The 27646-nt window shown below is 38.1% G+C and overlaps 1 protein-coding gene across 1 annotated transcript in view; it reads right to left on the reverse strand.

Annotated features, from left to right (window-relative positions):
* Positions 1-2211: 2211 nt before the first annotated feature.
* pudp (pseudouridine 5'-phosphatase) overlaps positions 2212-27646 on the reverse strand; it is a 31976-nt gene continuing 6541 nt past the window's right edge. Inside the window, exon 4 of the mRNA XM_039649587.2 lies at positions 2212-4164. Within this exon, the coding sequence (XP_039505521.1) occupies positions 3988-4164 (177 nt within the window). The 3' untranslated portion in view covers positions 2212-3987. The remainder of the gene's footprint in view (positions 4165-27646) is intronic.

Here is a 27646-nt window from a genome sequence, read left to right on the forward strand (position 1 = left end):
ATAGACGGCACAGTACCATTCTATTCTCTCAATCGTTCTGCAAATCCAGTCATGTTTACAAAACAATCCTCAGTGAAATGAAGCGAACAGACGGACCTCATCAGCTGGAACGTCATTAAAAATAAAGTTTATCCATGCAGTCCTATTGGAATCCAGAGGAAGCATATGCAGCATCTTCTTTCACCACTGCACAATATTCTGTATTGCTCAGTAGCTCGACATGGTTTGTCATCACGAGGTAGGCCTATGTTATTTAGCTATGCGTGTAATGCGCGGTGGGCGGGGCTAAACCGGCTGTGTTGAAGTAGGCGTTGATCTTCTTCTGCGGGTGGTGTTTTATCCTCTTTGACGTAATAGTTCCCCACTTTTAAAAATGAGTTGTTTGCTGGGGCTGGTGTCAATAAAAGCTTATAATGGACTAACAATAACGTTTTCAGTTCTGAAACTTACAGGATATTCTTATAATATGATAACCTCTTAGATGTCAAAAGCTCAAAGAAAATTTGATTTCTTCATCACCCCTTTAAAGTATGTTCTTTCATTATGCAAAGTGACAGGAATCCGTCCACACAAGGCCTATGCATTGGGGAGGACACTCACGAGTGCTCTTTCAGTCCCAGGTGCTTCAATCCTAATTTGGATTGGCTCAGCACTGCCATCATTAAGTAACGTGGTATTTATATAAACAATTAAATTTGAGATACAAAAAGAAAAAGAGCAAGACACTTCCATTAATGTATGATGTTTGTCATGCTTGCGATGTTTCTCATGATGTCTTTTCAAATAAAAGCGTTTGCTAAATGAATAAATGAAGAGTTCAGATGCAAAAGCCTCTAAGTGCCATTTGAAATTTTCTTCTAAAAATGATCATTTTCATCAAGCTTGTATATTTAAGTTCAGTAATTTCACTTAAATGGCAATGAAGATTACCTATTAATTGTCATTTAAGTGAAATTACTGAACTTAAATATACAAGATTGATAAAAATTGTCATTTTAGAAGAAAATTTCAAATGGCATTTAGAGGCTTTTGCATCTGAACTCTTCAAATGTAGATGTAAATGTAAGTATTCCCATGTAAGACAGTTTCTATGCAACATTTTATAATAAGGCCAACATTTTAAAGCCTGCAAGGTCAAGTCTGAACATGTAGAAACATTTCATATGCAGGTTGTTGCAGCGTTTATGCATGTACAGTGTTTTTTTTTTTCTATTCAAAGATGAATGCAGCATATATGATGAAAGTTTAAGGGAAGGCACTAAGGACATTTTGAAGCCAATTAAATGAGAATTTAAGAACAATCTTACATATGCAAAGTAAGAAATAATAATAAAGACAAATAAATTGTGAGGGGAAACAGCTTCAAGCACTGTAATGTGGGGCCTTGTTGTTTATAAAATGTGTACTATGCACAGATTTGAGTGTAGCTAAAATCCACACCAATGTTCATATTTTTAAAAATAGTGGAAAAGTGATTATCACCATGTAAGGTTATAAGCAGAATTATGCACTTTTCCTTGTGGCAGAGAGTTGGATTACGGGAGGAATTTGGAAATCTAAGCAATTCTTACTGCTCGCCATTATCAGGTAAATAATTTTAAATTTGTCTGAAATTCTTTATATATGTTAATTCCAATAATTAGGCGCTGTTTACAAGGCAGAGATGTGAAACTGTTCAGATGCATACAATTTCAAAATCATTTTTGATTTGTACATTTCACATCTGGAAGAGAGGTGTGCGCAAGTTTTTTGACCACACATTTATTGAATCACATGTACGCACATTTGAGAAATGTAGGACGTAAAATTTGGACTTCTGAGATTATCCATAATTTGGATCAGTACAAGAATACAGTAAAATTTGAGTTAAAAAATCAATTGTTTATTTTTTAATAAATCATTTATTTAAGAATAGCATTTAATCTTTTTGATATATGTCTACAAATATATCAATACACAGTCATATTTACCAATATAAAATGCCAAGCAGGGGCATTTGTGCACACTTACTGACAAAGTGATTTTAAATCAATTGGTCAAATGTACTGCAATGTGTTTTAAATCAATTGGTCAAATGTACTGTAATGTATTTTATTTAATCAAAAGTAATAATTTACAGTCTTAATTTTAGAAAAGCTCATTTTAATACTTTAAAATGTGTTTTTAAGATAATTTCATTAAAATAATAAATGCAATAACTGAGAAAGAAAATGCTACTGTACAGTGTTTATTTCTTCTTTAAGCTCAGATTTATTAGTTGCATGTAATACTACAATGTGCATGAGTCATCATATGCTATTGAAATCTCAAGAGATCAATGAGAACAAGTCGTTTAATTTGATTAGCTAGACATTGACAAAAGATAGAGGAAAAAAAAAATGCACAAAGTATGCTTCATTCAAGTACTGTATGCTTCATTACAATGGAAGTACACAGTCTGTATTAGACAGGCATACGTATCCACACACAGGGAGCTCACAATTGGCACTACTGTCCTGCTTCAAATCTCATCCAATCAATCAAAAAATCACCAACATAATGGAATTATTGAAACACCGTTCGGATTTTGTCCATGGCAACGCATTTAAATGAATGCAAAGCACACAAAATTGCTTCCAATACACACAGAAATGTGTATGTACCAGGGTCATTAATTGCCCCATATAACACAGTGACTTTTTACCTGTCTTTAAATATTTTCTGTATATTTTGTGATATTCGGTTTTAGGCCTTTTTAATGATCTGTTTGAAAAGTAGAGAGCTGTATAATCTCACGAAGGTAACAGGAAATTATTTAAAATGCATTATGGTAGTGTTTATTGTTTTGATTGATAATTTATAAAAAATTCAGTTGAAATATTAAACAAATGGATGACAGGTTTTATTTTTGTATTCAACAGAAGAATTTGACAAATGGGAAATACTTTTATTTGTATTTTATGTAATGTTTTATGTAAAAAAAAAAAAGCCTTTCATAGCCTTTACTTTTAATGAGGTAAAGATGCCCATAAAAATCAATTTTACCAGAGGAAATATTGCTCTTTAACACACACATACACACACACAAAGTTATTTTTTAACCCAGTAGTACGCACACCAACACATGCCCCAGACGCTCACACCCTGAGCCATAGATCCTTTAGGTGTGAAATGACATGTAAAATACCTTCATGGAGTGAAAAGTCCGAAAGAAGGAAAAGCTTTCCAGATTACCCCATCTTTACGGATGAAAGGACATGGCATATACGGATGATGGCAAAAACCCTTTTCTTCTTACTGGAGGGGAAGGCTGAAAGAAGACATGCTTGAACTCTCGGAGACGTTGGACAGCGCTGAAGTGAGTGAAACATGCTAACTCCAGCTCTGTGAGGGCGGACATTGGAAGAAGATGAAAGACGACTGCGGTCTCGCATCCACTTTATTGGATTACGCCACATGGTTCAAACTCAAAATCTCTTTGGTATTTTAATAGACCTTTGCAATGAGGAAAGGTAACGCTAATAGAAAACACGACTGGTCGAGCGGGATTGCTAAACCGTTACTTACAGTAAATTTAAACCATGACAGTAAAGTTGTGAGCTTGCATCAAATTTGAGATTTATACACAGAGACACTCGAAAGAAAGAAAGAAGAAAGAAAAATTACACCCTGTAATTGGTTGAAATGCAAAATGTCAATATGGCCTAATGATTCAAGAAAAGGGGGTAATTGAGCAGCATAATCAAAATTTACCTCCGTGTCATTCAAGTGGTCAAGGGAAGTGGTCGTTGGCTTAAAAAAAAAAAAAAAAAAAAAAAAACCGGAAACAATCAGCAATCTGTTTTGTCCCTGAACAGCAAATACATGGCTGCCAGAAGTAATGGTAGAGATTAGTTTCTCCTGTTTTTGATTGCAGAAGATACACTGCAGCCTGATTCCAATTTTTATTTTTATTTTTTAAATTAACAGGATATGGTGGAATTTAAATCACTTCTGTGATTACTATCCTTATGGGTAGGCTGGAAGACAGAAGAGTTCTGGTCTGAACTCTTCCATGCTTCTGAGGAGCAAGGTGGCCTCCTGGGTGAGGCTGCGATCCAGGTTATCATCTGGGACCATCACCACCTGCATTCCAGCTGCCAGACCCGCCTTTACTCCATTTGGAGCATCTTCAAAAACCAGACACTGTAGAGGCAGAACCAGAACAGACTAATCAATTAAAACACACACACACACACACATGTTCAGAGAGATTTGAACCCATAATACTGAATAACTGTGTAGAGAGAAGATCTAAAAGCACAAGATGGAAAAATCTAATACTAGAAATTAGGGATGTCAATGATTAATTGACGATTGATTTTCTAATTGTAGTAGACAATACATTTAATCAATAAAACTTATTGATTCGATTAAGCAAGATCATGCATGATCATATCATCGATTAAGCAGGATCATGCATGTGCGTGCTGCTCAACCACGAAACATGTAAGCGTGCACACCGGTGTGGTGAAGTGTTGAGTCCCACTGAATGACACCCAAATGACACACACCGGAGTTGTTTGGGACTATTTTACACCTTCATCATGACTATTCAATTTAATTCAATTTTATTTGTATAGGGCTTTTCACAATACATATTGTTTCAAAGCAGCTTTACAGAAAGATCGAGTAGATCTAGTATTGAGATACAGCCTTGGTCAGAAGCTAAAAGTAAATCATTTGTAATTTTAACTAGCGCAGTTTTTGTGCTATGATGCGGTCTGAACCCTGACTGAAATAAACGTTAACAAAGTGTTATGCTAACAACGGTTATTCATTCAGCGCACACCGCTCAAGCAGAATACACGACTAATAATTACGATGGTTAATTTGGGACTGTCATATTACATACCATGAGCACACTATTTTATTAAATGGTTGTGAATTCATTGGGTTTAGGTGCCGTTTTAGGTGCGAGACATCCACAAACGTCAGACATTCTGACAAGCACGCATCTGAGGCGGTGTTGGTATGTCGCTGTATTAAAATATTTAATTATTAATTTAATTTATCAATCACATCAAAACATTTTACAATCCTACTAACCCTTTGTTTAGATTAAAAACCATTTTTATTAATTTGGTGAGGAACATAGCTTTTTGAGCAGCATTTGCAGATCCTGTAATGCTGTTTGCCATTAATGTTAACAATTAATTAATTAATTGATCGCTAATTTAAACGACGATCGATCATGAGAATTTGTGAAAATTGACATTCCTACCTGAAATGAAACAGTACACTACGGTAGGTGAGGGTAAGATGCCCCTCGGGCCAAGATTTCCCTTTATAATACACTGGCAAATGCATCATCATCCTAAACTTATTATACATGTATGTCTAAATATGTTACAATTTAAAAGTAAAGGAACATTGTTATGTTCCCTCATCTTCACCTACTACTTAGTAGTATATTACGGAGACATATTTTCATGAGTCTATCATCAGTTTAAAATGATTATCTTATTCATATATAGACAACTTTATACAGGGCAAAGGAGGTATTAGGGTTAAGGTTTAAATAAAAGCTTCAGTGATTTGTTAAAGAGTTTGACAACTGCTGTCAAGTGCATTTCAGAAGTTTAAATGTCAGGCAATCTGTCTCTTGATCTAGATCTCTCCCCTTGGCCCTCTAAGTCATTCATTCATAGCATCCAAGTTCAACGAAACCACAACAAAATCAAGTTCAATGAACCACATCGTGGGCAGGAAGTAGCCAAATATCAGCTTACAATGTCACACAAACCATCATCCTTCCACTCTGTCATTACCACTGACAATTTGTAAACACCACCATATGACACAGCTCAAAACAGTAATGTCTCACGTATACTTGAGCAGGAGTTTCGTGTTGGTAGTGGATATTCTAATGATGCTGGAATTTGTTATAATTTTGTTATTATCAGTTCTCTATTGCTTTTGCTGGCTTGTTATCGGTTTTCATGAAATCATTAAACAGAATGCAGACAAATGTGTTCTTGCTGCTGAAACACTTGATGTACAGCTGCATAAAACACAAATCTTGTTACAACTAGACCATCAGGTGACCTTTAAAATCTTGAGACCAATTAAACTATAAAGTAATTAAATTATACGTATAAAGGTCAGCCATCTCAAGCTTTACAGGCAAGATTTATTTCAACATTTTCCTGGTTAAAATTTGTGGCCGGTCAGTGCTTGTTTGTCAAAGTCACATGCTGATATCTACAAATCAAGGCGGCCAATGATCGATTTAATGTCGATTTAATGCTGATAACTAATACAAGTTTAATGATAACAAAGAAGTGATTATCTCACATGTTGGTCTATGTAGTAGGGATGTACCGAAATGAAAATTTTGGGCCGAAACCCAAAATACTGGATGCACTTGGCCAAAAACTGGCCACCTGCCGGATTCTGCAGTCGCGCACATTTGCTCTCCACCGACTGCGCTGATCAGAAGCATGATGGGAAACGACTTGCTGATGACACAGCTTAATGCTCATTGGTTTAAACAACAGTGATTAATTGTTCTCTTTTAAAATGTTTGATTTTAAAACTGATATCATGTTTTATGTGTATACATATGGGTGAATAAACTCTCTGACTGCCATATGGGTATTATGCGATGTCATTTTTATTAAAACAATATATAAAACACGCATAGGCGGCGCTAGGGAGGGGCTAGCAGGTGCTTCAGCACCCCCAAGAAAGACCAAAGCACGCCAATAGCACCCCCAACCCCAAAAATAATATCTGGAAGCAATTATATTTTGGCTGTATAGAAAACAGTTTACTAATAAAAATCAATGTTTTCATATATTCTAATTATTAAATGATAAAATAATTTTAGACAAACATTTTACTCATTACACATATGCAACGTCCGACGTCAGGTCACATAAATTGCAATGTATTAGAATTATTTAGAAAGATGGAGCGTTGCCTTCTGCCAAGTAACCAAACTCGTAATTCTAATTTAGTTTGTGAAAATGAGTAGCCTACATAAATTTACCTCAGCCCGAGGTTGACAACGTTTCAGAATCGGATTTTAACTGTACGGTTAATGCGTTTGCCTCAGATGCAGAAATGGCAAAAGTTACAAGACGTTTCAAATGCACCTCCTTTGCGTATATGTGCTCTTTAAATGCTGTAATAACCTAATATAAATCACTGACAAACATGCACATGCTCTGATTATAATCATATAGCCTATAGATAATTTTAGATGATGTTTTGTATGCTTTATTTTAGCAGCTTGCAAATTATTTATGCTATGTATGAAAGTTGGGGGAAAGTTGTAGGCTTTTGCGGCTCGCGATTCAATCTATCGCCATAGCGATTGCATGTGTACAGGACGCCGGATAGTGTTGCTAAGAACTTGCAATGTATAAATATCAGCCTGGCCCTCGCGGCCTCGAAACACTCGCGGCTCACCGGGAAAAGTCCCGACTTGGATTGCCACTCCGCTACTGACCAGCGGCCACAGTATCACTTGTGCTCGCGCATGTCATGAAGCTGCCACTTCTTTGCTGCGTGCATGAGGAGAAACACAGACCATAGGGAGGGACCCATATGTCTCTTACAAATCTGGAATGCGGTTATTCATAAAAGTATCAATTCTAATAAAATTAGGTATCGTTAGGTTTTTAATTTCCGAGTATCGAGATACTTTTGAAGTAGGCTTATCAGTGCACTGTGCAACACTATTATATATATATATATATATATATATATTGCGCAGCTCCCCCTGTCAATCATCTAGCACCCCCTCAGCACCTGCGTTAAACAATTGTCTGTATTACAGAAAAAAATGATTGATAAACACATATTTGTAATGTAATTAAGCAACAAGTACTTTGGGTGTCTTGTTTATTATATTTATTTTCATATAAAAGCAACAAAACTTCAATCACATCCAGTTTATTAGTAACACGTGCACAAGCGTGAATCCCGTAATATCAGACTTTGATCTTTGTTCTCACAGGTGTCAGATCCACTGCGAGAACCGAGATCTGTCCGGCTTGCCTGCGCTTCCTTCACTCATCCCCTCACTGTAGCCGCCTACTCTCGCATGCATTCCAGGCGAGGCAAGGCGCATCTCAAACAAGCCTTATATCTCGGTTTCGTGACAGAGCTCTGACACTCCTGGTTTGTCATGTGCTTGTGTTATAGTCCTGTTTTTTGTTAGCACATGGCTTGTCATGTGTTTCCTTGTGCCATGTGCTCTCATGTAATTGTCTAGCCCCTCCCATCTTGTTATCTGATAATCGATTAATTTGCCCCTAATGCCTTCCCTAGTTACCCCCTTTTGTTTGCTTCCCTATTCTCCGTGTTTGCAGTCTTGTGCTGGTTTGATATCTACTGTATGTATTCTTGTGTTCCTGTGACCTGCCATAGTTTCTGATGTATTTAGACTAGGGCTGTGAATCTTTGGGTAGACAGCGAATCGATTCAATTCACGATTCATAGGTTTTCGATTCGATTCATGAACGATTTGTGCAAATTCAGAACGATTCGATTCGATGCGATTCACATCCAAATTCGATGCGATTCGAATAATTTGATTCGATTCTTAATTTTTTATATGCATTATAGTATTATTTCAATGCTTCACCCATCTTTGTCTGGGTTTGAATTAGCCTACAGTGGCCTTCAGGGATCAGATAGTGGGGATTTTGTCCATTGTTAATGTTAGTTCATGTTTGTTTTTAATTTTAATGAATATATTATTATAAAAAAAATTCAATGGCCTACAAATTAGCATTTGCAAGTAGCAAGTATTTTGAAAAAGGCTTTTAAAGTATTGCATTAAATGACGTATGCACAAATTAATGGAGACGTTTTCATTAGTTTCATTTTGCGTCCTCTCAGTGCACTCGTTGTCATCTTTTCACTGGATTTTGCTCGCGCTCGGTCCCATAGCTCTCATGCTTTCATAACGTTAACTACAGATTTTTGAGCAGTCCATGTTTGAGCTCTCCAGCTGAGCTCTCTGTCGAGAAAGCAATAGTTTTGAGGCAAACCGCTCAAGCCATTGATAAAGCTGCCATGCCATTGCGTGGGCACTATGAAATAAAACGCTTTCATTCATTTATTACATGGACTCTCCGTACACGCAAGGTGGTCTCTCGCTCGCTTTCCCTCTCTGCCGAGTGCGTGCAGCCGTGTGTGAACGCGCGATACGCGGTTTGGAGCACAACCTCTGTCTCGTATGCACGCTCGCTCTAGATTCCGGGAGATGAACTAATTTGCGGTAAGCTGATCACGACATGAGTAGCTCAACGGGAAGAAAGATAAACTCATCTTTCAGGCATTTGACCGACCGGGCTTCAGCGTAAGAAATCAGGGGTGTGTGAGCGCCTGAAACCAATCAAATGCGGATGTCGTATGACGGCCAATGCGTGAGGCAGCTTGTACCAGGAACACTTTAAGGTTGTGTTTATATATTTTAAACCACTGAATCGCTATAAAATCGTGATTAATTCGATTCTTAGCCTTTTAAATCGATTACTCACGTAAATAAACGATTCACGATTCAAAATACATGTTTCAGGATCGATGCATATGCATCGCCAGGATTTATAATCGATGCATCGAGAAAACGAGTGAATCGTTACACCCCTAATTTAGACCTCTGCGTTGTTTTTACCCCAGAGGGAGGTTTTGTTTGTATGTTGTTTCCTTTTCATTATTAATTCCATTCTCGCACTTAAATCCTCGCTTTAATGTTTGCTTAAGAATCACCCAGTACGTATAATTAACTCTCAAGAACAGCGACTCCACATTTTTGTCCACTCATCACATGGAAGAACAAATAACAAAAAAAAGGCACTAGAGATCCCATGAATGGCCCTAATTGACTGATGTCACTAAGCCAGTTGTATGATGAGTGAAAGTGCTCACAAAGACCAACGGAAGCACGGGGCTTACTTTGGAGAGTAAAGCTTAGCTAATTCCCTTGTACCGGGGCACAATTACTTCTAATTACACAAAGAGCCCAGCAAATGGCCCATAATTACTAAGGCACGCATTTTTTTTTTTTTTTGTGAACATAAAGGGAAGAAAAAAACAAAAATACTGCAGGACAAAAGCTAAGCGTAGCACAAATGCTGGATTTTTTTTTTTTTTTGCTGTCAGCAATTTGAAGTGAGCATCTTGTTGGATTAGAAACGGTCCAGGACATCTAACACAAGAGAGACTCAGTAATTAGTCATAGCTAGTGTATGAGAAGGCTTAATATTCAAACGTCAGTTGAGCAGACAGCTGGGGATGAGAGGGTGATACGACTGTCTCAAACACCTCTAATTAAGAGTGAATCAGCATTTTACAGACGGATTGCTTCTCACCTCAGACCATATGGAATGTTAGAAAGTAGATTTTTTGTTTTTCTATTTTATTTTGAAATGTATTACAGTAACATTAGAAGTAGAAAAAAGTAACAAATTAATAAAATATAAGCCAAACTTAGACTTTGTGCAAATAAGCAATTGGATGAGAAAGAAAATGCTTGAAAATAAAGATAGAACTTAAAGAGTGACACCATCCATGATATACCCTTTCCGTCATAAATCATATACCACAAATCTGTCAATTAGCATTTGCAGCAGAACGATTCGGGAGTGGAGCTAAACATATAGCTATTTTTATTATGTAATACTAACTTTAACTAGTCAACAAAACATTACATTACACTGTTCTCAAAAATGTGCAGCCAACTGCCAAACACATTGCTTGATTTGTGGTGTTCATTTTAATGATTCAGTCAGACTGATTAACAAAACAGACTTTACTGATCACAGAAGTCATTAATCTGAACCTTAGCTGAATCGCTCAGTTGCGATACTTCCTTCCTGGTTTGGATAACGCAACTGAGAGTTGTTATGTATGAGAACAGTTATACAACATCGTGCACATCTATATCCATAAGCAGTTCAATATGAAAATAAAAACTTCTAAAAACAAAAATCAACACATGCACAAAACTATACAAATAATTTTACCTTTCATAATAAATCTGTACATAAAAATGTTTTTGTAGGTAAAAATATTATCAGTGCGACAAACTTAACCTTTTGAATAAAACATGCAAATTTGTGATTTGTGCAGAACCAAAGAGTTTTTTTTTTTTTTTTTTTTTTTTTATGGGCGGGTGGCTGAGGGGCATCAGCCCTACATTTTTACAAAAATGAATGGTCAACACAAGAACTGGGGAGTTTTTTACATTTATGTAAAAATGGCTTTTGCTTTTTCGTGTTTTGTCTTTTTGATTGTGATATTGAGTACAGCAATATGAATGCAGAAGCACAAAACAGAAGGCTACAACCCAGGCCCAATTACATAAAAAACAAAACAAAAACAAAAAACATAATTATGATGCACTGATGTCTGCTGCTGTACAACAGGAAAAAAAAAAATCACTAAAATGTCCAAGGCAATAAATTATAAAAAACCTGTTGGACTATGGGCTTTTGGATCTCTCTCAGCAGATGCCAGCCAACTCACATCTCATTGTTTTTAATCTGAGTTGACGTTGTACTCACCATCATAAAGAGTTATAACAGTAATGGAAATTGATGGGGAAGGACTGTGAGTGGTCCTTTCACAACAAAACCATTGCTAATAATAGTTACCCTCCACAGATAACAAATAACAAAAAAAAAAAAAAAAAAAATTAAAATAAATCACTAAGTAAACTGAGATATCCCAGCAGGTAGGCTAGATGTTTACTTGATTAATTTCAAATAAAAAGCATGGTGGGTTATGAACAAGTAGTGGTGAGGGTGACACAAGAGATCATATTTGGCCCTTCTACAGGACGGTCAAAAATTGCATGCACGCAAATGCACACATGCCACACTTAATGACGAGACATGAATTCTAGGATGATCCAAAGATGACCTGACACAGTGGAGTCCATCTACAGTCCAGTGCTCTGGGAAATGTCAGGGGCCAGATGACCATCTCAGCTAAGCAACATCACAGTGACTCACATCACGTGTTATGAAGGGAAGACACATAACTGATGTGTTTCTCAAGTTCACAAGCTACCACACACAGAGATTTAAAATTAAACTGACAGACTATAAGATGTAATATTAAATTACCTATTATTGTGAGATCCCACGGAGGGAAGCACATATGAGCATGGCATGATGTAACCATGAAGGAATACAGTTGTGTTCAGAATCATTGTGGCCGGCAGTAAATGTAGGTAGGGAGAGTGAATGTACAGAGCCGCAGGGAAAAATGGCTGTCCCCCGCTCCGGGTGTGTTTTCATGGTGTGCCTATTTTCAAAACTCACTGTTGTATACAGTATATGTACACATGGATGGGTAAATTCCCACCTCCCGACCAAGGGGCTATATGTAGTATGCCCAAGTGGCGTGCTAAACAACGCACATGACAAGTAAAGATAATTGAATGGCTCGGCGCTAGTTTCATAAGGCTGTGATCATTAGCCCAAGTCCATCTGCTCGGATATAGAGCCAAACCTCAGACATGACACGGCAGAGATGACAACAGCATGTGAGCCTGATTACTGTACAAATGCCACGTGACTATAGGTACTTGTGAACACACCAGTAACTTATTTACAGTACTTATTTACTTATTTGAATGAGATGAGACTTTGACAGATCGCTGACAGCATCTTCTAAATCATCAGTGGGCCTGTGGCTGGCCCGAACAAGAGATGATGCGTAATGGAGAGAAAGCTGACTGATAACACCCACGCTTGACACAGAGCACTTTATGTGGTTCAAGATGACCAAAACACCATTTTTCACTGTAAAACTCAAACATCATTGGATAAATGCAATCTTCACCCACCACTGCCTTGGACTCAAATGGTCTGTTCTACCAAATATGAAAAATCATTTTTAATTGAACCCTCAGAAGTCGGAAAGACATCTTGGTCAGCATTTTTGTTTTTATAGACTACAGTTTAAATAGCCCTTCACAAGTTCTGTGCTTGATGACAACGCCTATTCAAAAAAACACTAACTTAATTTCTCATAGACATCTCTCTACATATATCAAGAGATTCAGCAAACGACTGGGTCCCGTCGTCGGATGATATATTTGGCTTAATCTTAAACTGCATTTCTCAACACCCAGTTGACATGTTCTTCATTGGGGGACTTGGGTAGATGATCGATACAGCAAAGCACCTCAATAAACTCTTCAGCCCACTCACACTTTTCATGAGGTCTTGAACTCGACACTGTCTACTCTCAGCACAAAGCTGTGATTTGATAAAGTGCTAAGAGGGAATGTGAAGCACTGCTTGGTTAAGGAAGATCCCAGTATCAGTCAGACACACAGACATAAGCAAATACACACACACACTAAAATGCAATATTACTGACTTCAGCCAGTCTTAAGACTTAAAGTCCCTGTAAAGGCAATTCTACAAAAAAGTTCTAAACACATTATAAATGTTACATATGTATTGCTAAAACATATTACAAAGACTGTGAACTGTGAAGTACTGAAATGTGGAGTTAGACCGTTAAACAGTTTTTCACCATTGCAATTTTACGGATTGTTTGGGCGGGGCTAAAACAGGGCTCGATGACGCACTGGAGCCCATGAGCTCCTGGACACACCCCTATTTGATGACGCACAGAGTCTGATCTGATCTCTCCCCTAACAATAATAACACTCCCCGAGCACATTCGCATTCACCGCTCAATCGCGAGTGACTGTCAATACAATTAGTTGTAACTACAGCTGAGCCTACAGTTTTCTAGCTAGCGATGCCTTCAACACAGAAATGCATAGGCTACTACCTGAATGCGATCATGTATAAAACAGATCGGTATCTTCATTTAAATTCCCTAAAAACGATCACATCAAGAAGAGGTTTTTAGAGAGCCAACCTTGAGGAAGAGCTGAGGATCACCGCCAAAACCCGCCTCTGTAGTGATCATTTTAAGGGATCGTTTTATAAACTTTCCTCAGAGACAACTGGGATTCACTGATAATCCGCTGTTACTGGTGAACGGTGCGGGACCGACTATCTCCCGCCTCAGCGTTCATTCTCCCGTCCCGAAAGCAGTATCGGCTAATATCACCGTCGACACTAGCTTTCCCGCGAGTAGGCGCGGTTTCCACCTAGCCAGCGGACACGCCCCCAGCGTTTGAGAACAGAGATAACTGCTCATTTTTACAAGATTTTGATAGCTTATTTTATGTACTTGTCAGCTTTTTTATCATTCAAATTTGGCTGGGTGGCTAATAACACATTTTTCTGTGGTGTGACAATCTCAGAACACATACTTAATTTTGACTTTACAGGGACTTTAAGATCTGTAAACAATACAATTTGCATTGTGTACAATACAATACACATTTGATTTCATTCTTCACTCAATTAAAAAAAATAAAAAATACGTACCAAAACTGGAAAGACAGACACACTTTTCATGCAAATTTGTTCGAATTAGAGATGGATCACAATGGTCGACTACTAATCCTACAACTGATTACGAGAATGATCACATCAAAATGTTAATCTTAATTTATCTTAAACTCACACTGTATGATTTTGGCCATGATTTTTCCACTGAGACAAATTTGTGTTATTGTAAAGGATTTAGAAGGTCAAAATTGTATTTGAGAGCTTTTTGTAACATGTTTGTATGCCGATGAAGAATTAATGGTCTTGGCAATGACTCTTAGGCTGTGTCCCAATGTGAAGGCTGCATCCTCCGAAGGCCGTATTTGAAGGACGCTTGGCCGTATTTGAAGGCCCGTCACATCCGCGCTATGAAGACTGTCCCAATTAAAAGGCTGCACCCTCCGAAGGGCGCATTTGAAGGCCGATTGAGTCACCACAGCGGAATGAAGGCTGTCCCAATTCAGTTATGCATCCTCCGAAGGCCGTATTCGAAGGCTGGTTGCGTCATCGCAGCGCGACGAAGGCTACCCTGATTCAAAAGCGATGGCCAAATGCACCCTTCATTTTGCCGAGAAAGAGAGGATAATAAATATAAATGCATCCTACCTGATCCTACGCGGCCTATCCTACCCCATAAGTCATTGCGCTGGTGACGACAGCATTTTTTTTTTAAAGGGCGGCTGAGAGTTCAGTGGTGGACGGCAAATTCACATTTAAACGTAAAAGTATTGTTTTCATTAATCAAATAGCCAGAGAACAGTGTTAACAGCCAAAAGTTTTTTTCTTATTATTATTTTTCATCAACTCATTCATCACCATTGTGTGGCTTTAATTGTCTTGTGGAAACGCGAAAACGAAGAAATACATTTCTGTACATTATTCATAATTTATTATTTAACGCAACTTTAAATGTGTTAAATGAAATAAAATCCATGGCTCTGGATGTTGTTTATTTTTGTATTGGCATCTGATTGTTTGCAAGGTTGATACATTTAAAGTATAGAATTGCCTGCATTATTGTATTTTAATGTAAACCAATGTGTATTGCTGTCCTGTGAGGGGGGAAAAGTAGCTACTTCACATTTACGTGAATAGCCTATGAAGTAGGCTGTGAAGTTCATTCCCCCACTGGTTATTTTGAAAATTAAAGTAGGCTAACAAAATGTTGGTCTATTGTCACAATATTAAATTGTTGTTAACTACAGCTGCGCCCCCCGATATGAAAGTGCGCGTCTGAAGCGCTCAGACCGGTCCACGGAGAATTGTTCTTGTTGCAACTGTGACCGACAGCTGCCGATGACGAGGGGAGTAACGTTACCTCGCACTGTACTTTTTATATTCAACTGGTTTTAAATATTTAAATATGGTATTCACTTCCTTCTCCATGGGCCTGTAGTCAGTTAACATAGTGTGATTGCGTAAAGCTACGTCACACGTAGGCTCACTATTGGCCGACGCTGGTCATGTGTGTGATGCGTGTGACGTACAATAAAGCCTAGTTCACACTACGTGATTTTAAGCCCGATTTAAGCCCGATTTGCAAATCGTTGAGTCGCCGACAAGTCAGGGTGTTATCGCGTGCAAATCGCGGGCGATTAGCGGACGATTAACGCTCGCCAATCAGTTAGTGTGAAAGAGCCAACAACGCATCAAAGACAGCTCGCAGACAGCTCGCAGACAGGTCACCGAGCTCAGAAAAATATCTAGCATGCTAGATATCTCGCGCAGTCGCGCGACTCAATCTCAGTGATGTCATGAGTACAGCCAATCATAGCAACGCATGGGTTGAGGACACCAGGTAAATCTTACTTTTTCTTTTTGCATTTTTTTTTTCTCAGAGCAGATCGTCGAGCAAACAGTGTGCAGCACTAGTTTCTGTCTGACGTCCATATTCGCGTGTTGTGTTCTTCTCTGCAGTTTCGCGTCATTTCTGGTTCGTTTTATTGCGTGGTTTTTCGTTACAAAACAGGGTTTCTAGACCAGATAGAATCGTGTTGTTGTCAACTCGTTATTTGGTTGATTATTTTCAGGATTTAGACCTATTATAGTACTGAAACAGCTCTCATTGAGTCACAAATGATATGCTCTTATCATCCGATCGTGGTTCTCTGTGTAGTGCGTTATTGTTAACTCGTGTAGTGAGTTACCTCCTGTTGTGGATCAATCACGTTGTGTTGTGTGGTGTGAACAGCTAAACAACTTGAACACTCATGATTTCACTGAGAGCAAGTCATGTAGTGTGAACTGCACAGTTCAGCCCGACATTTTAAAATCATGTAGTGTGAACTAGGCATAAAAGCTTACACTATTAAACTAGTAACCTGACTCACGCAGGGGGAGAAATAAACGGATCGTTGAAATAAAAGTCGTTACTTTTGTTGTTTTTTTGCACACAAAAGTGTGGTCGTCGCTTGATAAACTTAAGATTGAGCCACTATAGTCACTTGGACTATTTTAACGATGTCTTTAATGACTTTTCGAGGACAGCAAGTCATTCCCTCAAGAAGCCTATGGACTAGTATGCAGGAGTGATCTTAATATCTTAAATATCTTAATTTGTGTTCCGAAGATGAACGAAGGTCTTACGGGGTTGGAACAACATGAGGGTGAGTAAATACTGACAGAATTTTCATTTTTGGGTGAACTAACCCTTTAACAACCAATAAATTTGAACAGTTTAGAGTGTAATCTGGCTATTCAGGACGCAGTCTCTAGCTACGCAGTAAACCAGCTCTGGTCAACTGTACATACTGTATCGAAATATTTTTTGGGAATTGAAATTATGTGATTTAAATATATATATATATATATATATATATATATATATATATATATATATATATTGCCCCTTATTTAAAGACATGAAAATATAAAACATAAAATATCAAAAATAGCCTATAAAACAAAAAAATGACAATAGCCAATTCTGTCTCCATAGCCGTTTACACAATTTTATTAAATGAATGATCAGGGTGGTGGCTGTACTCTTGCACTGTTGCTTGGCGCCATGCAGAAGCGGTGATAGGGAACACCTGGTTGCGCAATTATCCCACGAAGGCTACACTCAGAGTGTCCTTCGAAGGCTGGGTAGGCTGGGTCCTTCGAAGGACGCAGCCTTCACATTGGGACACAGCTAAAGTCTCCGACAATGTTCAGGAAGCGTGAAAAAAATAAAGTTCACACTCTGACAGAGCTAACTGCTCTCATTTAAAACAAATACACAATTTCTAAACTGCAGAAAGCATGATTTTCTGCTACACTATAAAAAAATAAATAAAAAAAAACATTGGTCAAATGACTGGCAGCAACGGCTTTAAATGAAGTGCAAAAATGTAATATTTTACAGAAAAACACTTATTTTAGAGGTATTTTCTGAATTATTATTAAAAAAATAAACATACAAAATTGACAGATAGCAATGACTGCCAAACAAAAAGCATAAAAATTAAAGTAAAATAACATAATTTAATCACTGATTCCACCAGCAGGCCACAGAGGTAAAATGCTTTGTCTGCTCGTCAAGGCACCTGCCTGGGGCAGCCGAGCCCATTCTCATCCTTTAACGTCATATAGAACGCTATATGCAAAAACGGCGCTATACTACGCACATGGCACCCTTTATCGTTAATATAACTAGCGAACCCAAGACGTTATAAATCCTTTAGCGTGATAAGACCCTACCCCACACCTAAACTTAGCCCTAACAGCGTGTGTTATATTAACGATAACGGGTGCCATGTGCGTAGTATAGCGCCGTTTTTGCATATAGCGCTCTATATGACGTTAAAGGATGAGAATGCGTTGGGCAGCCACACCAATTCGGCAGTAGTCTGAATCCATAGTGAGGCTGCAGAGTCGAGCTTCCCACAGAAGAGTGATGCTGCCCCTTCATCAGATGAGAGCCGAGAACTTTTGAGCCGGCTTTTGAAACGAAATGGGGATAGCAGGGAGCTGTGCTTTTCCAGGAGAAGGTGAGTAGTCTGCTCCTTCCCCTGGTGGAGGGCTGGGAGGAGAATAATTTGTTTCTTTTGATTTTGACGACTGTCCAAGACGCAACAGTCCCAAAAAGGAGAAAGGAACAGATTCACTCTTTTCTAGGTCACACAGTTCACAGTCTGAACTTGTTGGCAGTGAGTGTGTCACCTCCTCAAGTTCAGCCGCGATACACAAATCCCCACTCGAGTCAGTTGAAGCATTATGAGGAAGTGAAGCTTTCTCACCTGTCACAGTCCACTTCTAATCAGGGTACACAGAGAAAGGTAAGTGTTTCAGTGTACCCACAGGCTCGATCACAGGGTGGAGATGTGATACTTCCCAAAGTGCCGTCCAACACTCCCCGCCGCAGGTAAGTCAAGAACGATTGTCCTGCTGGTACAACTTGCACAGAGCTTGGAAGTGTGGTTAATGCTCCTTACACCGTTGCTCGGCTATGCAATTTAGTTTACCAGGCACCTTCCCAAGTTCAGTGGCATCCTTTTTGCCTCAGTGGCAGGCAAAAACTCCCCCGTCCAGTGTGCAGAGATTCTTGGCGAAGGACACAATAGAGTCTATCCCTCCAGCCAGAGCTCAAGACAAAATAATGCAATTCTAGGATTGTTTATTTTTTTTTATTTTACTTGAGTAACAACATTTTAGTAAAGCCTGATTTGTACTGACCCTCAGTCACAAAGCAGTCTGATGTATTTAGGTAGATTTGGGGGGCGCATTCCGTTCAAAAAACAAAGTAATCCACTGCGTCTTCAGTGGCTCAGATTTTGAGAGTAAATGACGACTGCCATGTTCATTCTTACATCCAAAAAAAAAAAAAAAGAAAAAAAAAAAGACTAAATCCCTAATAGGCTAGTGACAATGACCCCGAATTTTTGAGATACCCCCATCGGAGGTAGAACTAAACCCAACAATGTTTTTCCTCATCTCTAAGGTCTCCCATACTGTAAATGAAATGGATTCTTGGCTCAAAATAGTTTACTGTTAAGATTGTTAAATTAACAGATATTGTTATACACCCCAAAACCAAAAAAAGACTAAAATATAGCCTGTCCGTATAGGGGTTAAGGCATATAAACTAGTGCATATCAATCACACAAGCTCTGAGAGCTTTGAAACGTGGCGTGTTTGTTGTCAGGAAGTTGCTTTAACTATTAGTAAAGACTGGATGTGAATATCTTGATGTGTGGAATAAATAGAGACATATAAACACATTCCAAAAATAAGCGGACAAGCACAAATTGAAAATCTATGCAGAATGTTTTCATTTACTTTGTGGTTGCTATGCCAGATATTATCATAGAAACACATATGATGGCTTATTGGAAAGGTGCGGTTGTGCTGAATCCAGCAATACCAAATAGGTAAATATTTATAGCATGACAAATCAAGAGTTTCCTGTCACTCAATGTATGAGGTGTCCAAAATGAAAGAAAACGGAACATTGACAAAATAGTCTCAAATCCAAATCTCATTATCAATGGTGAGAAGAATGTTGATAAATTCATTGTTACTGCAAAGTAAGTTACATTAGGTATTGGGTAAGTGCTGATCTATATTGATGATACATTTAATAATGATACATTTCATAAGGCACAGTATATACTATACAATTTATATGAAACACAGATCCAGTTGAATCAGGTTAACATTGGAATGGAACACTTTTATTAAAATATGTATATCCACTTGAATTTTGTTTTGGTCATGTCATTACTGAATAATGGAAAGTCTACACTGCTTACTTCACTCCATTGGTCTGATCTTTTAATTAGATAAGAATAAGATAGTAGATATCTTTGATAAGAGTATTGTGGTCTAGTAAGTTGACTACTGTAGAGCGTAGAGCGAACTACTGCAGTAAGTAGAGCGAACTACTGCAGTAAGACAAAAATCAGTGAGCAGCAGCAAGTTGCAAATGTTGAGAGTGAGAGATCTGTATAAGGCCATCAAATTCGATCCAATTGCGGTATTCGATTAGAGGTGAAGGTCTCACACATGTTCCGTCTTTTCTCCATAAATGAAAAGGTTTTTCAATTATATGTATACATAATGTTTGTGTTTACAAATAATATGCATCTAATTGTTGCATACTACGTTATTCATTGCACTTTAGCAATTTCTCAAATAAAGCCACAATTGCCAAAGTAAGAATGTTTTTATTCCTGGCTTTTTTTGAAATAAAACAGTGATTCCACTGTTACCACTTTATCTGTGTACAATGTTCTAGTAGCTCAACGTTTTTGCTGTTTAAACTTTAAACCATTCCTTTATTCCTTTATTACTGTGATAATAACTGGTGAAAATAGCTTTTAAACGTACAGTACGCGATTTTTGGCCACCAGGGGTCACTTATTTCAAATAATAACAAAAGACGTACTTTGATGACGTCGGGAAAGAGCTCACGGGAGTTGTAGTCGCTGTCAATGACAACCAGCTCAGCTCATGGCATGACATCATCGTTTCACAAAATATACGGATATACGGCATCTCTCTGTAGATTTAGCTCGTCAAGCTTTAAATGCAACCCCAATGTTTACCTGTGTCATGCTTTCTCTCCTGTCCCAAACCCTTCTCGGGTCATATTTTTCACCTGTACATTTGAGCTTTACTGAGCTGGCTGTAGCAGCAGAACGTGCAGGCAAAGCGTAATCGTGGTCCATAACTATAATACAGACGGATATAAATATTTTTATTACGCCCCTTCAATGAATGACCTATTTTAGAACATTTTTCATATATAGGGCGCACCGGATTATAAAGCACATAAGATACTGCAGTCAAACGTTTGACTGGGTTTGCGTTTTGCATCCACTATGTGCTAAAGGCTAAAGGGAATGTAGTGAGTGCGCGGCGCCGGAGGCGAGGCGTTTATTTAGTAAGCATGAGCGCGCTGAAGCGGGCACATACATTCGCAGCCTGACTCATGAGTATTCAATGTGCGCGGCTCGCTAACAGCAACAGTTGGCTGTTTTGAATCAGTTTTGAATGAGACGACCCGGTTACTGTGAACGGGGAGCGAGCAGCACCGGGGACAGTGTCTGTTAAGAGTGAGCGCTCGTGAGCGGGCACGTACACACATAAAAATACGGTCCCACGATCGTGCAATATATTTCCTCCATTTTCAAATATTTTAAACGAGGCAGAGCATTGCATTCAGCTGACGGTCGACGAGAACAGGTAAAATACATTCCTACTTTTGTCTTGTGAGCATCTGTATTTTCATTTTGACGTGTTCATTTTTTAGCTAAATTATTTATCATGTTGTTGTTGGAATCGTGACATTTTAGCGGGTAACAGTGTATCATGGTACATGCATGTGTAGGCCTACTGCAAGGCCTACTGAATCCAAAGGTGTAAACATGAAACAATGCAACCTGTTATAAAGTGTTATAAAAAGCCACAAATATATTTTACTCTTTTCTTTAAATCCTTATGAAATAAAAAATAGCATTTCCTCACTAAACCTCTCATCTTTGACAAAGTCCATCATAACATGATATAAATTATAATATTGAATTTGTCTGAACATTGGCTTGTTAGAGAGCATAAGCTAATAGAGTAGAATAATGTTTGTCATTGTACAAGCACAATAAGATGAAGTTTCATTCAAAATGCCTTCATTAATTCAAGTTTGAAACTTTCAAATTAATTTTATAATACAGCATAAAAATACAAATGATTGGCTATATAAAATAAGCAATTCTAAAAAGTATCCGGCAGTATATGAAAATGCAAATAGCTCAGATGTGCTTTAAAACCTAAAAAGGACAGACACACACACACACACAAACAAAAACAGTACAGGTACTGTCAACAATGCTTTTCTTGTGCTAATTATTTGTTTCTTATTTGGCAGATCCTGTGACGACCAACTTCCCAGCAACAACAGAGATTTCTATTTCATTATTTTAAGTTGTTGATGTTAAAATAATTTTATATTGTAATTTTATGTAATTTTTGTGTAATGTTGTTCTTTTGCTAAATAAAACCTTTTATATTTATTTATTTATTTTATTTTTTTTTAATGAATTGTCATTTATGAGAACCTGTTATATTTGAGTGAATCCTTTAGCCATTTTGTTGTCTATTACATGTATATGTAGTCGTTTAATAGCCGTCTAATTGATGACTAGTCTATTCTTGGGCTAAATTAAGACGTCTATTAGAATTTCACTGACAGCCCAAATTTAGCCTTGTTTTAGCCTAGACATCTGGGCTATGTTTTGATGGCTATTAGACGTCTTTTAGACACAAAATTGCTTGCTGGGATGTCTCATGTGTATAACACTTTACTTATGTGAATTTTTCTGTCTCACTAGCTACTGTACAGTAGCTCTTAGAAGGTTTCCTCTTGGAAATGTAGTGCATTGTTATACCCCTTTGAGTGGTCTACTGAACCTGTTTAACCGTTTTATGCAAGAGTGCAAATTTTTGGCAACTGTAATGTTGCTAAAGAAAATAAGGGCCAATTATACTGGGCTTTATTAAGAATAATCGACTAGTGATTGAGACAACCTGGCCAACTATAGTCAAAACTATGCAGATCCCTAATTCTCTAGTGTTACAAACATACAAATTCACAATGTTTCAATCCCAAAAAAAAAAAAAAAAAAATCTGTTTATCTTTTGTCCTGCTCCAACTCAAATATGCCGAATCACTTCTTTTTCTGTCATTATGAGAGACGACGGTAGAATGTGACTTCCCCCATATTCACACAAGAACATGAAGTTCATTTTGTCTATGTTTCATTGGTCTAAGCCATGGGACTGAACCCATCTTTTATAAAGCTCCACTCCCTTAAGTGCACTGCTCAGCACTGAGGGATGCAAAATGCCTGACCCTTCTAGAAAGAGGTGGTCCACTTCTTTGCCTTTAGTCACAATTGAGACAGATGACTGGGCATAAATACATTAGTCACATAGATGAGAGGGCTTCATGCTTCTGGAAAGACTACTCAGTATTCATGTCATGCTAGCCTTCCTCACATCATCACGTGCGTGCAATGGATGGAGATCAGAAAGACCCCTTTAAAGTCGCCCTCTAATGCTAATCTGCTCTTAGCAAGCATGAACTTAAAAAAGGTTCAGCTGATTAATGGCCCTTATCATGTATGACCTTTGGGCCTGATCTTCTTGCTATGGGAAATACATGTTTTTCCATGTGCTCGAGACATATTGAGTTCGATACTGAGAAGAAAAAAAAATCTAAACACCAAAGCAAAATTCTTTTTTTAATTTTTTTTTTTTTTTTTTTTTAAGGGAAACTATATATTGACCATGTCCAAGGCCAATACATGCACAATGGTGAGGGATTAATTTTTGATCTGAGGTTCCCTTTGAAGAGCAAGAACCCACATATATTATTGAACATATTCGGGTGCAGGCTGATGAACAGTCTGCAATCACAGACAGACATCCCTGCTTGGAATATTTTTCTCATTGTTACACAGACCTTTTCTCAGATGTCAGTTTTCTGAAATAACACGAAACACGAATCACGTTGTTACCTACTATGCCCTTGAGCTTTGGTCACATGTTTTAAATCAGCAGCATCTTTCAGAGGCTATTCACCTTCGCAAGCTTTCACATGAGATGATAGCACAAAGTAATGATGCTAGTTCTTTGAATTTTAGTGTGTTATCAGAGGTTTTAAAGTTTGAAAGATAATTCAATAGCAACTCCTGAACCGCTGACCTCCTAAAACGACAGCTACATTATCACTAGCAACTGTCTTAACAAAGAGGATCCACTCTGGCATTTCTTCTAGAGCTTTTTTTTTTTTTTTCACTTTGCCCAGAGGACATTTCATATAGTGTGAAAATACATGGCACATAATAAATCAGTTGTCTTTTAAATGCATAATAAAAAAGTTAAATGGGTAGTTCATCCACAAAATAAAATCCTGTCATGATTTAATCAGCTTAATTTCGCTCAAAACCTATGTGAGCTTGGCAGGATGTCCATGCGGCTCTTATACTGTAATTAAAAGAATGGTAACCAGGGGCTCCCAAGTATGTTTGTATGTCTCCCAACATTTGATTTATATTGGGTTAACTTTTTAGGTGGCAACCAGTGTTAAAGTCGGCATGAAAACAAATTTAGCAAATCTTTATATGTAATACTTTAGTGTTTATTATAAATTATTTACCTGTGCACTTCATTTTTTTTTTTTAATTCACGTACCCTTATAATCTTTAGTCAAAGACATTACCCTCCCCTCCCCCATCGAAACGACCTTTCTTCTATTTCGGTCACGTGGAATGGCGAAAGGGTGCAGCCAGATCCGATGAGGGTGCGGCTAACGGTGCACAGCCTCTCAGAGAATCGCATTCAAATCTGCCTCCATTTTGTTTGCAACGCCCAACCTCCAACAATCCAGCAATTCCCGAAGAACGAAATCAAGCCCTGCCCAACATTTTTTTTTTTCTAATTTCACAAGCCGTTTCACTCGGATATACAGTACGTCACGGCAACGAAAAAATGTCAATCTCAACTTCCGTTTCACGCCGACTTTAAGGTGGAATACCACTGCCTAATATATTGGAGTGGGAACCAGTTACTGGACCTTGATAATTTAAATCGCTTTGGATAAAATTAATTAATAAAGCTAAATGAATAAATGTAAATCAAACACATTTAGCAACAAAGTCAGCAGACCATCAAGAGGGCTTGAAGATGGTTTCACTTTTTTTTAGTAAACCCTTTATATCCTCTAGACTAGAGTGACGTGTGAAAAATAGTGAAGCACCGATGTGAAAATTGTGTGAAATATGATAACCGATATTAAAGGGATAGTTCACTTTGAAATTAATTTTTGATATGTTTTAGCTTACCTAAAGGGCATCCAAGATGTAGGTGTCTTTGTTTCCACAGTATTTTCAATTTTGATATTTTTCAGTCAAACCGTTCTCGTCTGTCAGTCATATAATGGAGGTTTAGGGGGTCCACCTCAAAGAGCATGCACAGAGAAGTCAAAATTAAAGGTTCCCTGACATGAAATTTTCATTTTCTAAGGTTTTTTAACATTAATATGAGTTCCCCTAGACTGTATTTGGGCCCCTCGTGCCTAGAATTTTCAATCGGTGTAAACCGAGCTTTGGCTATTTTTCTCTTCTCTGCATCTGTCTGCATCTCAGACGCGCTGATCTAGAATCTCCCATTAACGTCATTTAGGGGAAAGGTTACTCCCCTTTCTCTGCTTTGCCCGCCCAGAGACTGACCATGAGAAAACGAGCTAGGAACAGGAAGTACGAACACGCGCAGGCGCGGTTTCATTTTTTCCTAGAGAAATAGGAGATTTGAGTTTTTCCTCGAGAGATATCATGGCTTGCAAACGAGCGAAGCATGGCAGTTGCTCAGTGTTCGGAGGTACAAATGAACACAAAAGTATTTTTTAGTTCCTTCATCCGCGCCTCTGAAGAAACAATGGGTTAATTTTATTTTCTCTGGAAATGCGCCGACTCAACTCCCAAAGTTTTGTATGGTCCAACAGGCAGAAGACAGGTTAGTTAATCTTTCTCTCAAAATCGTTCGATACTGTTTATGCATCAGTAAGTCAAGCCAGACTATTATCAACTTCACATCGTTTCTTTGAGTAGGATGAAAATAATCTTATTTTAAGAAAGTGTTTAGCAGGATAAGGATTGATATTCAGAACGGTAAGCACGTGCTGCTTTGTTTACGTTATGTGATCTGCAGCCGGCAACGTCGGTGTTCCTTTTTGAATGACGAATATAGACTAATATATCTGCAGAAATAGACAGTTGGCTCATTAAATGCAGGTGCAGAACGCTCATTAGGCAATAGCTGACAGTCATCTGCTGTTGTCTCGGTGAGTTCAAGTGCAGCTTTTTACCTCGACGAGAGAGGACGAGTTCCGGGCTTTAGAGAGAACAGAAACTGCGTTACACTGCACAACGAAGCTCTTACTGTATGTACATCATCGTGTCTGCATTGGTGAAAGCAGAGAGTGCAGAAACTGCATTATACAATAGGATCTTCATTCTCGCGATCGACAGACTGTCATCTGCTTGCTCAATGCTCACCACGGCAACATTTTATGTGATAAGAATCTAAATACTTCAAAAACTTCTCACGATTCAGTAATCTCGATATCTGTAATAGTAAAAACGTATGATAGCTGTAGTAAAACGTATTCAAGAGAGTTTCACGTGTAATATGTAGCTATTTCATATGCAAGCATGTCAGCCAATCACAGCAGTGGGCAGTTACATTAAATCCCAAAGCAGACACGCCCCTTCAAACAGAGCGTTCTAGCAGAGGCAAAAATCAGGCTAGGAAAAATTCCTTTTATTTCTAAATTATGACTATTTTTGATCTAAAAAACATACTAACATTATAAGGGCAAACCAGGAAACATTATATAATAATTAAAAAAACCCATGTCAGGGGACCTTGATTGAATGACTCGTAAATGTAAGTACACATTGATGGCCTAAGACACGAACGAGCAGTTTGTGTGAGAAAATGAACAGTATTTATATTGTTTTTACCTCGTGCAACCACAGCGATGTCAAACTGATCTGACAGCACAGACGCTTCGGTCTGCGTATGCGCTGGAAGTGATCGCTTGCGTGCCTACGTCACTCTTTGTTTATACAGAGATTTCAGAAGTTTTACCTTTCACTAAACATATTTAGATTTACAGGAAATCGCAATGGAAGACGATTTCGGTATATCTAAATATGTTTAGTAAAAGGTAAAACTTCCGAAATCTCTGTGAAAATATTGAGTGACATACACACACAAGCGTTCACTTCTGGCGGAACTTTGAACATGATGAACAACTGATTCATTAGCCTGGTTCAACCAGACTCTAGTTCATTTCATTTCCACATTGAGTCTGGAACCTCTCCATTGAGAAACGTTTCCTTCCTTGTAGGCGTGTTCACTATTAAAGTTCAAATCTATTGGATCTGCCCAAAGTCACTCACGATCTGCCATAGCCAATCGCTAACGGGGTGTCGTGAGTGACGTATGTCACGCGCCGAAGAGGATTATGTTTACAATAGGATTTCAGTCAACGAGCGCCGCAGGTTTTGTTAATCTAGGAACAATTATTAATTCGAAATGTATATTTGACACGAAGGACAGTGATATATTCATTCAACGGTGGAAGCTGTGTCTAATCATTACAAATACGCCGCTGTGGTCGTTTTCTGATCTGCCGCAAATGCTGTAACGTTATCTGCTACAGTGAATGATCAGCCTGTCTCTATCTGCAGATGTGTAAT

This window comes from Pimephales promelas, chromosome 6 (assembly GCF_988280905.1).
Source record: "Pimephales promelas chromosome 6, fPimPro1.hap1.1, whole genome shotgun sequence".
NCBI lineage: Eukaryota > Metazoa > Chordata > Actinopteri > Cypriniformes > Leuciscidae > Pimephales > Pimephales promelas.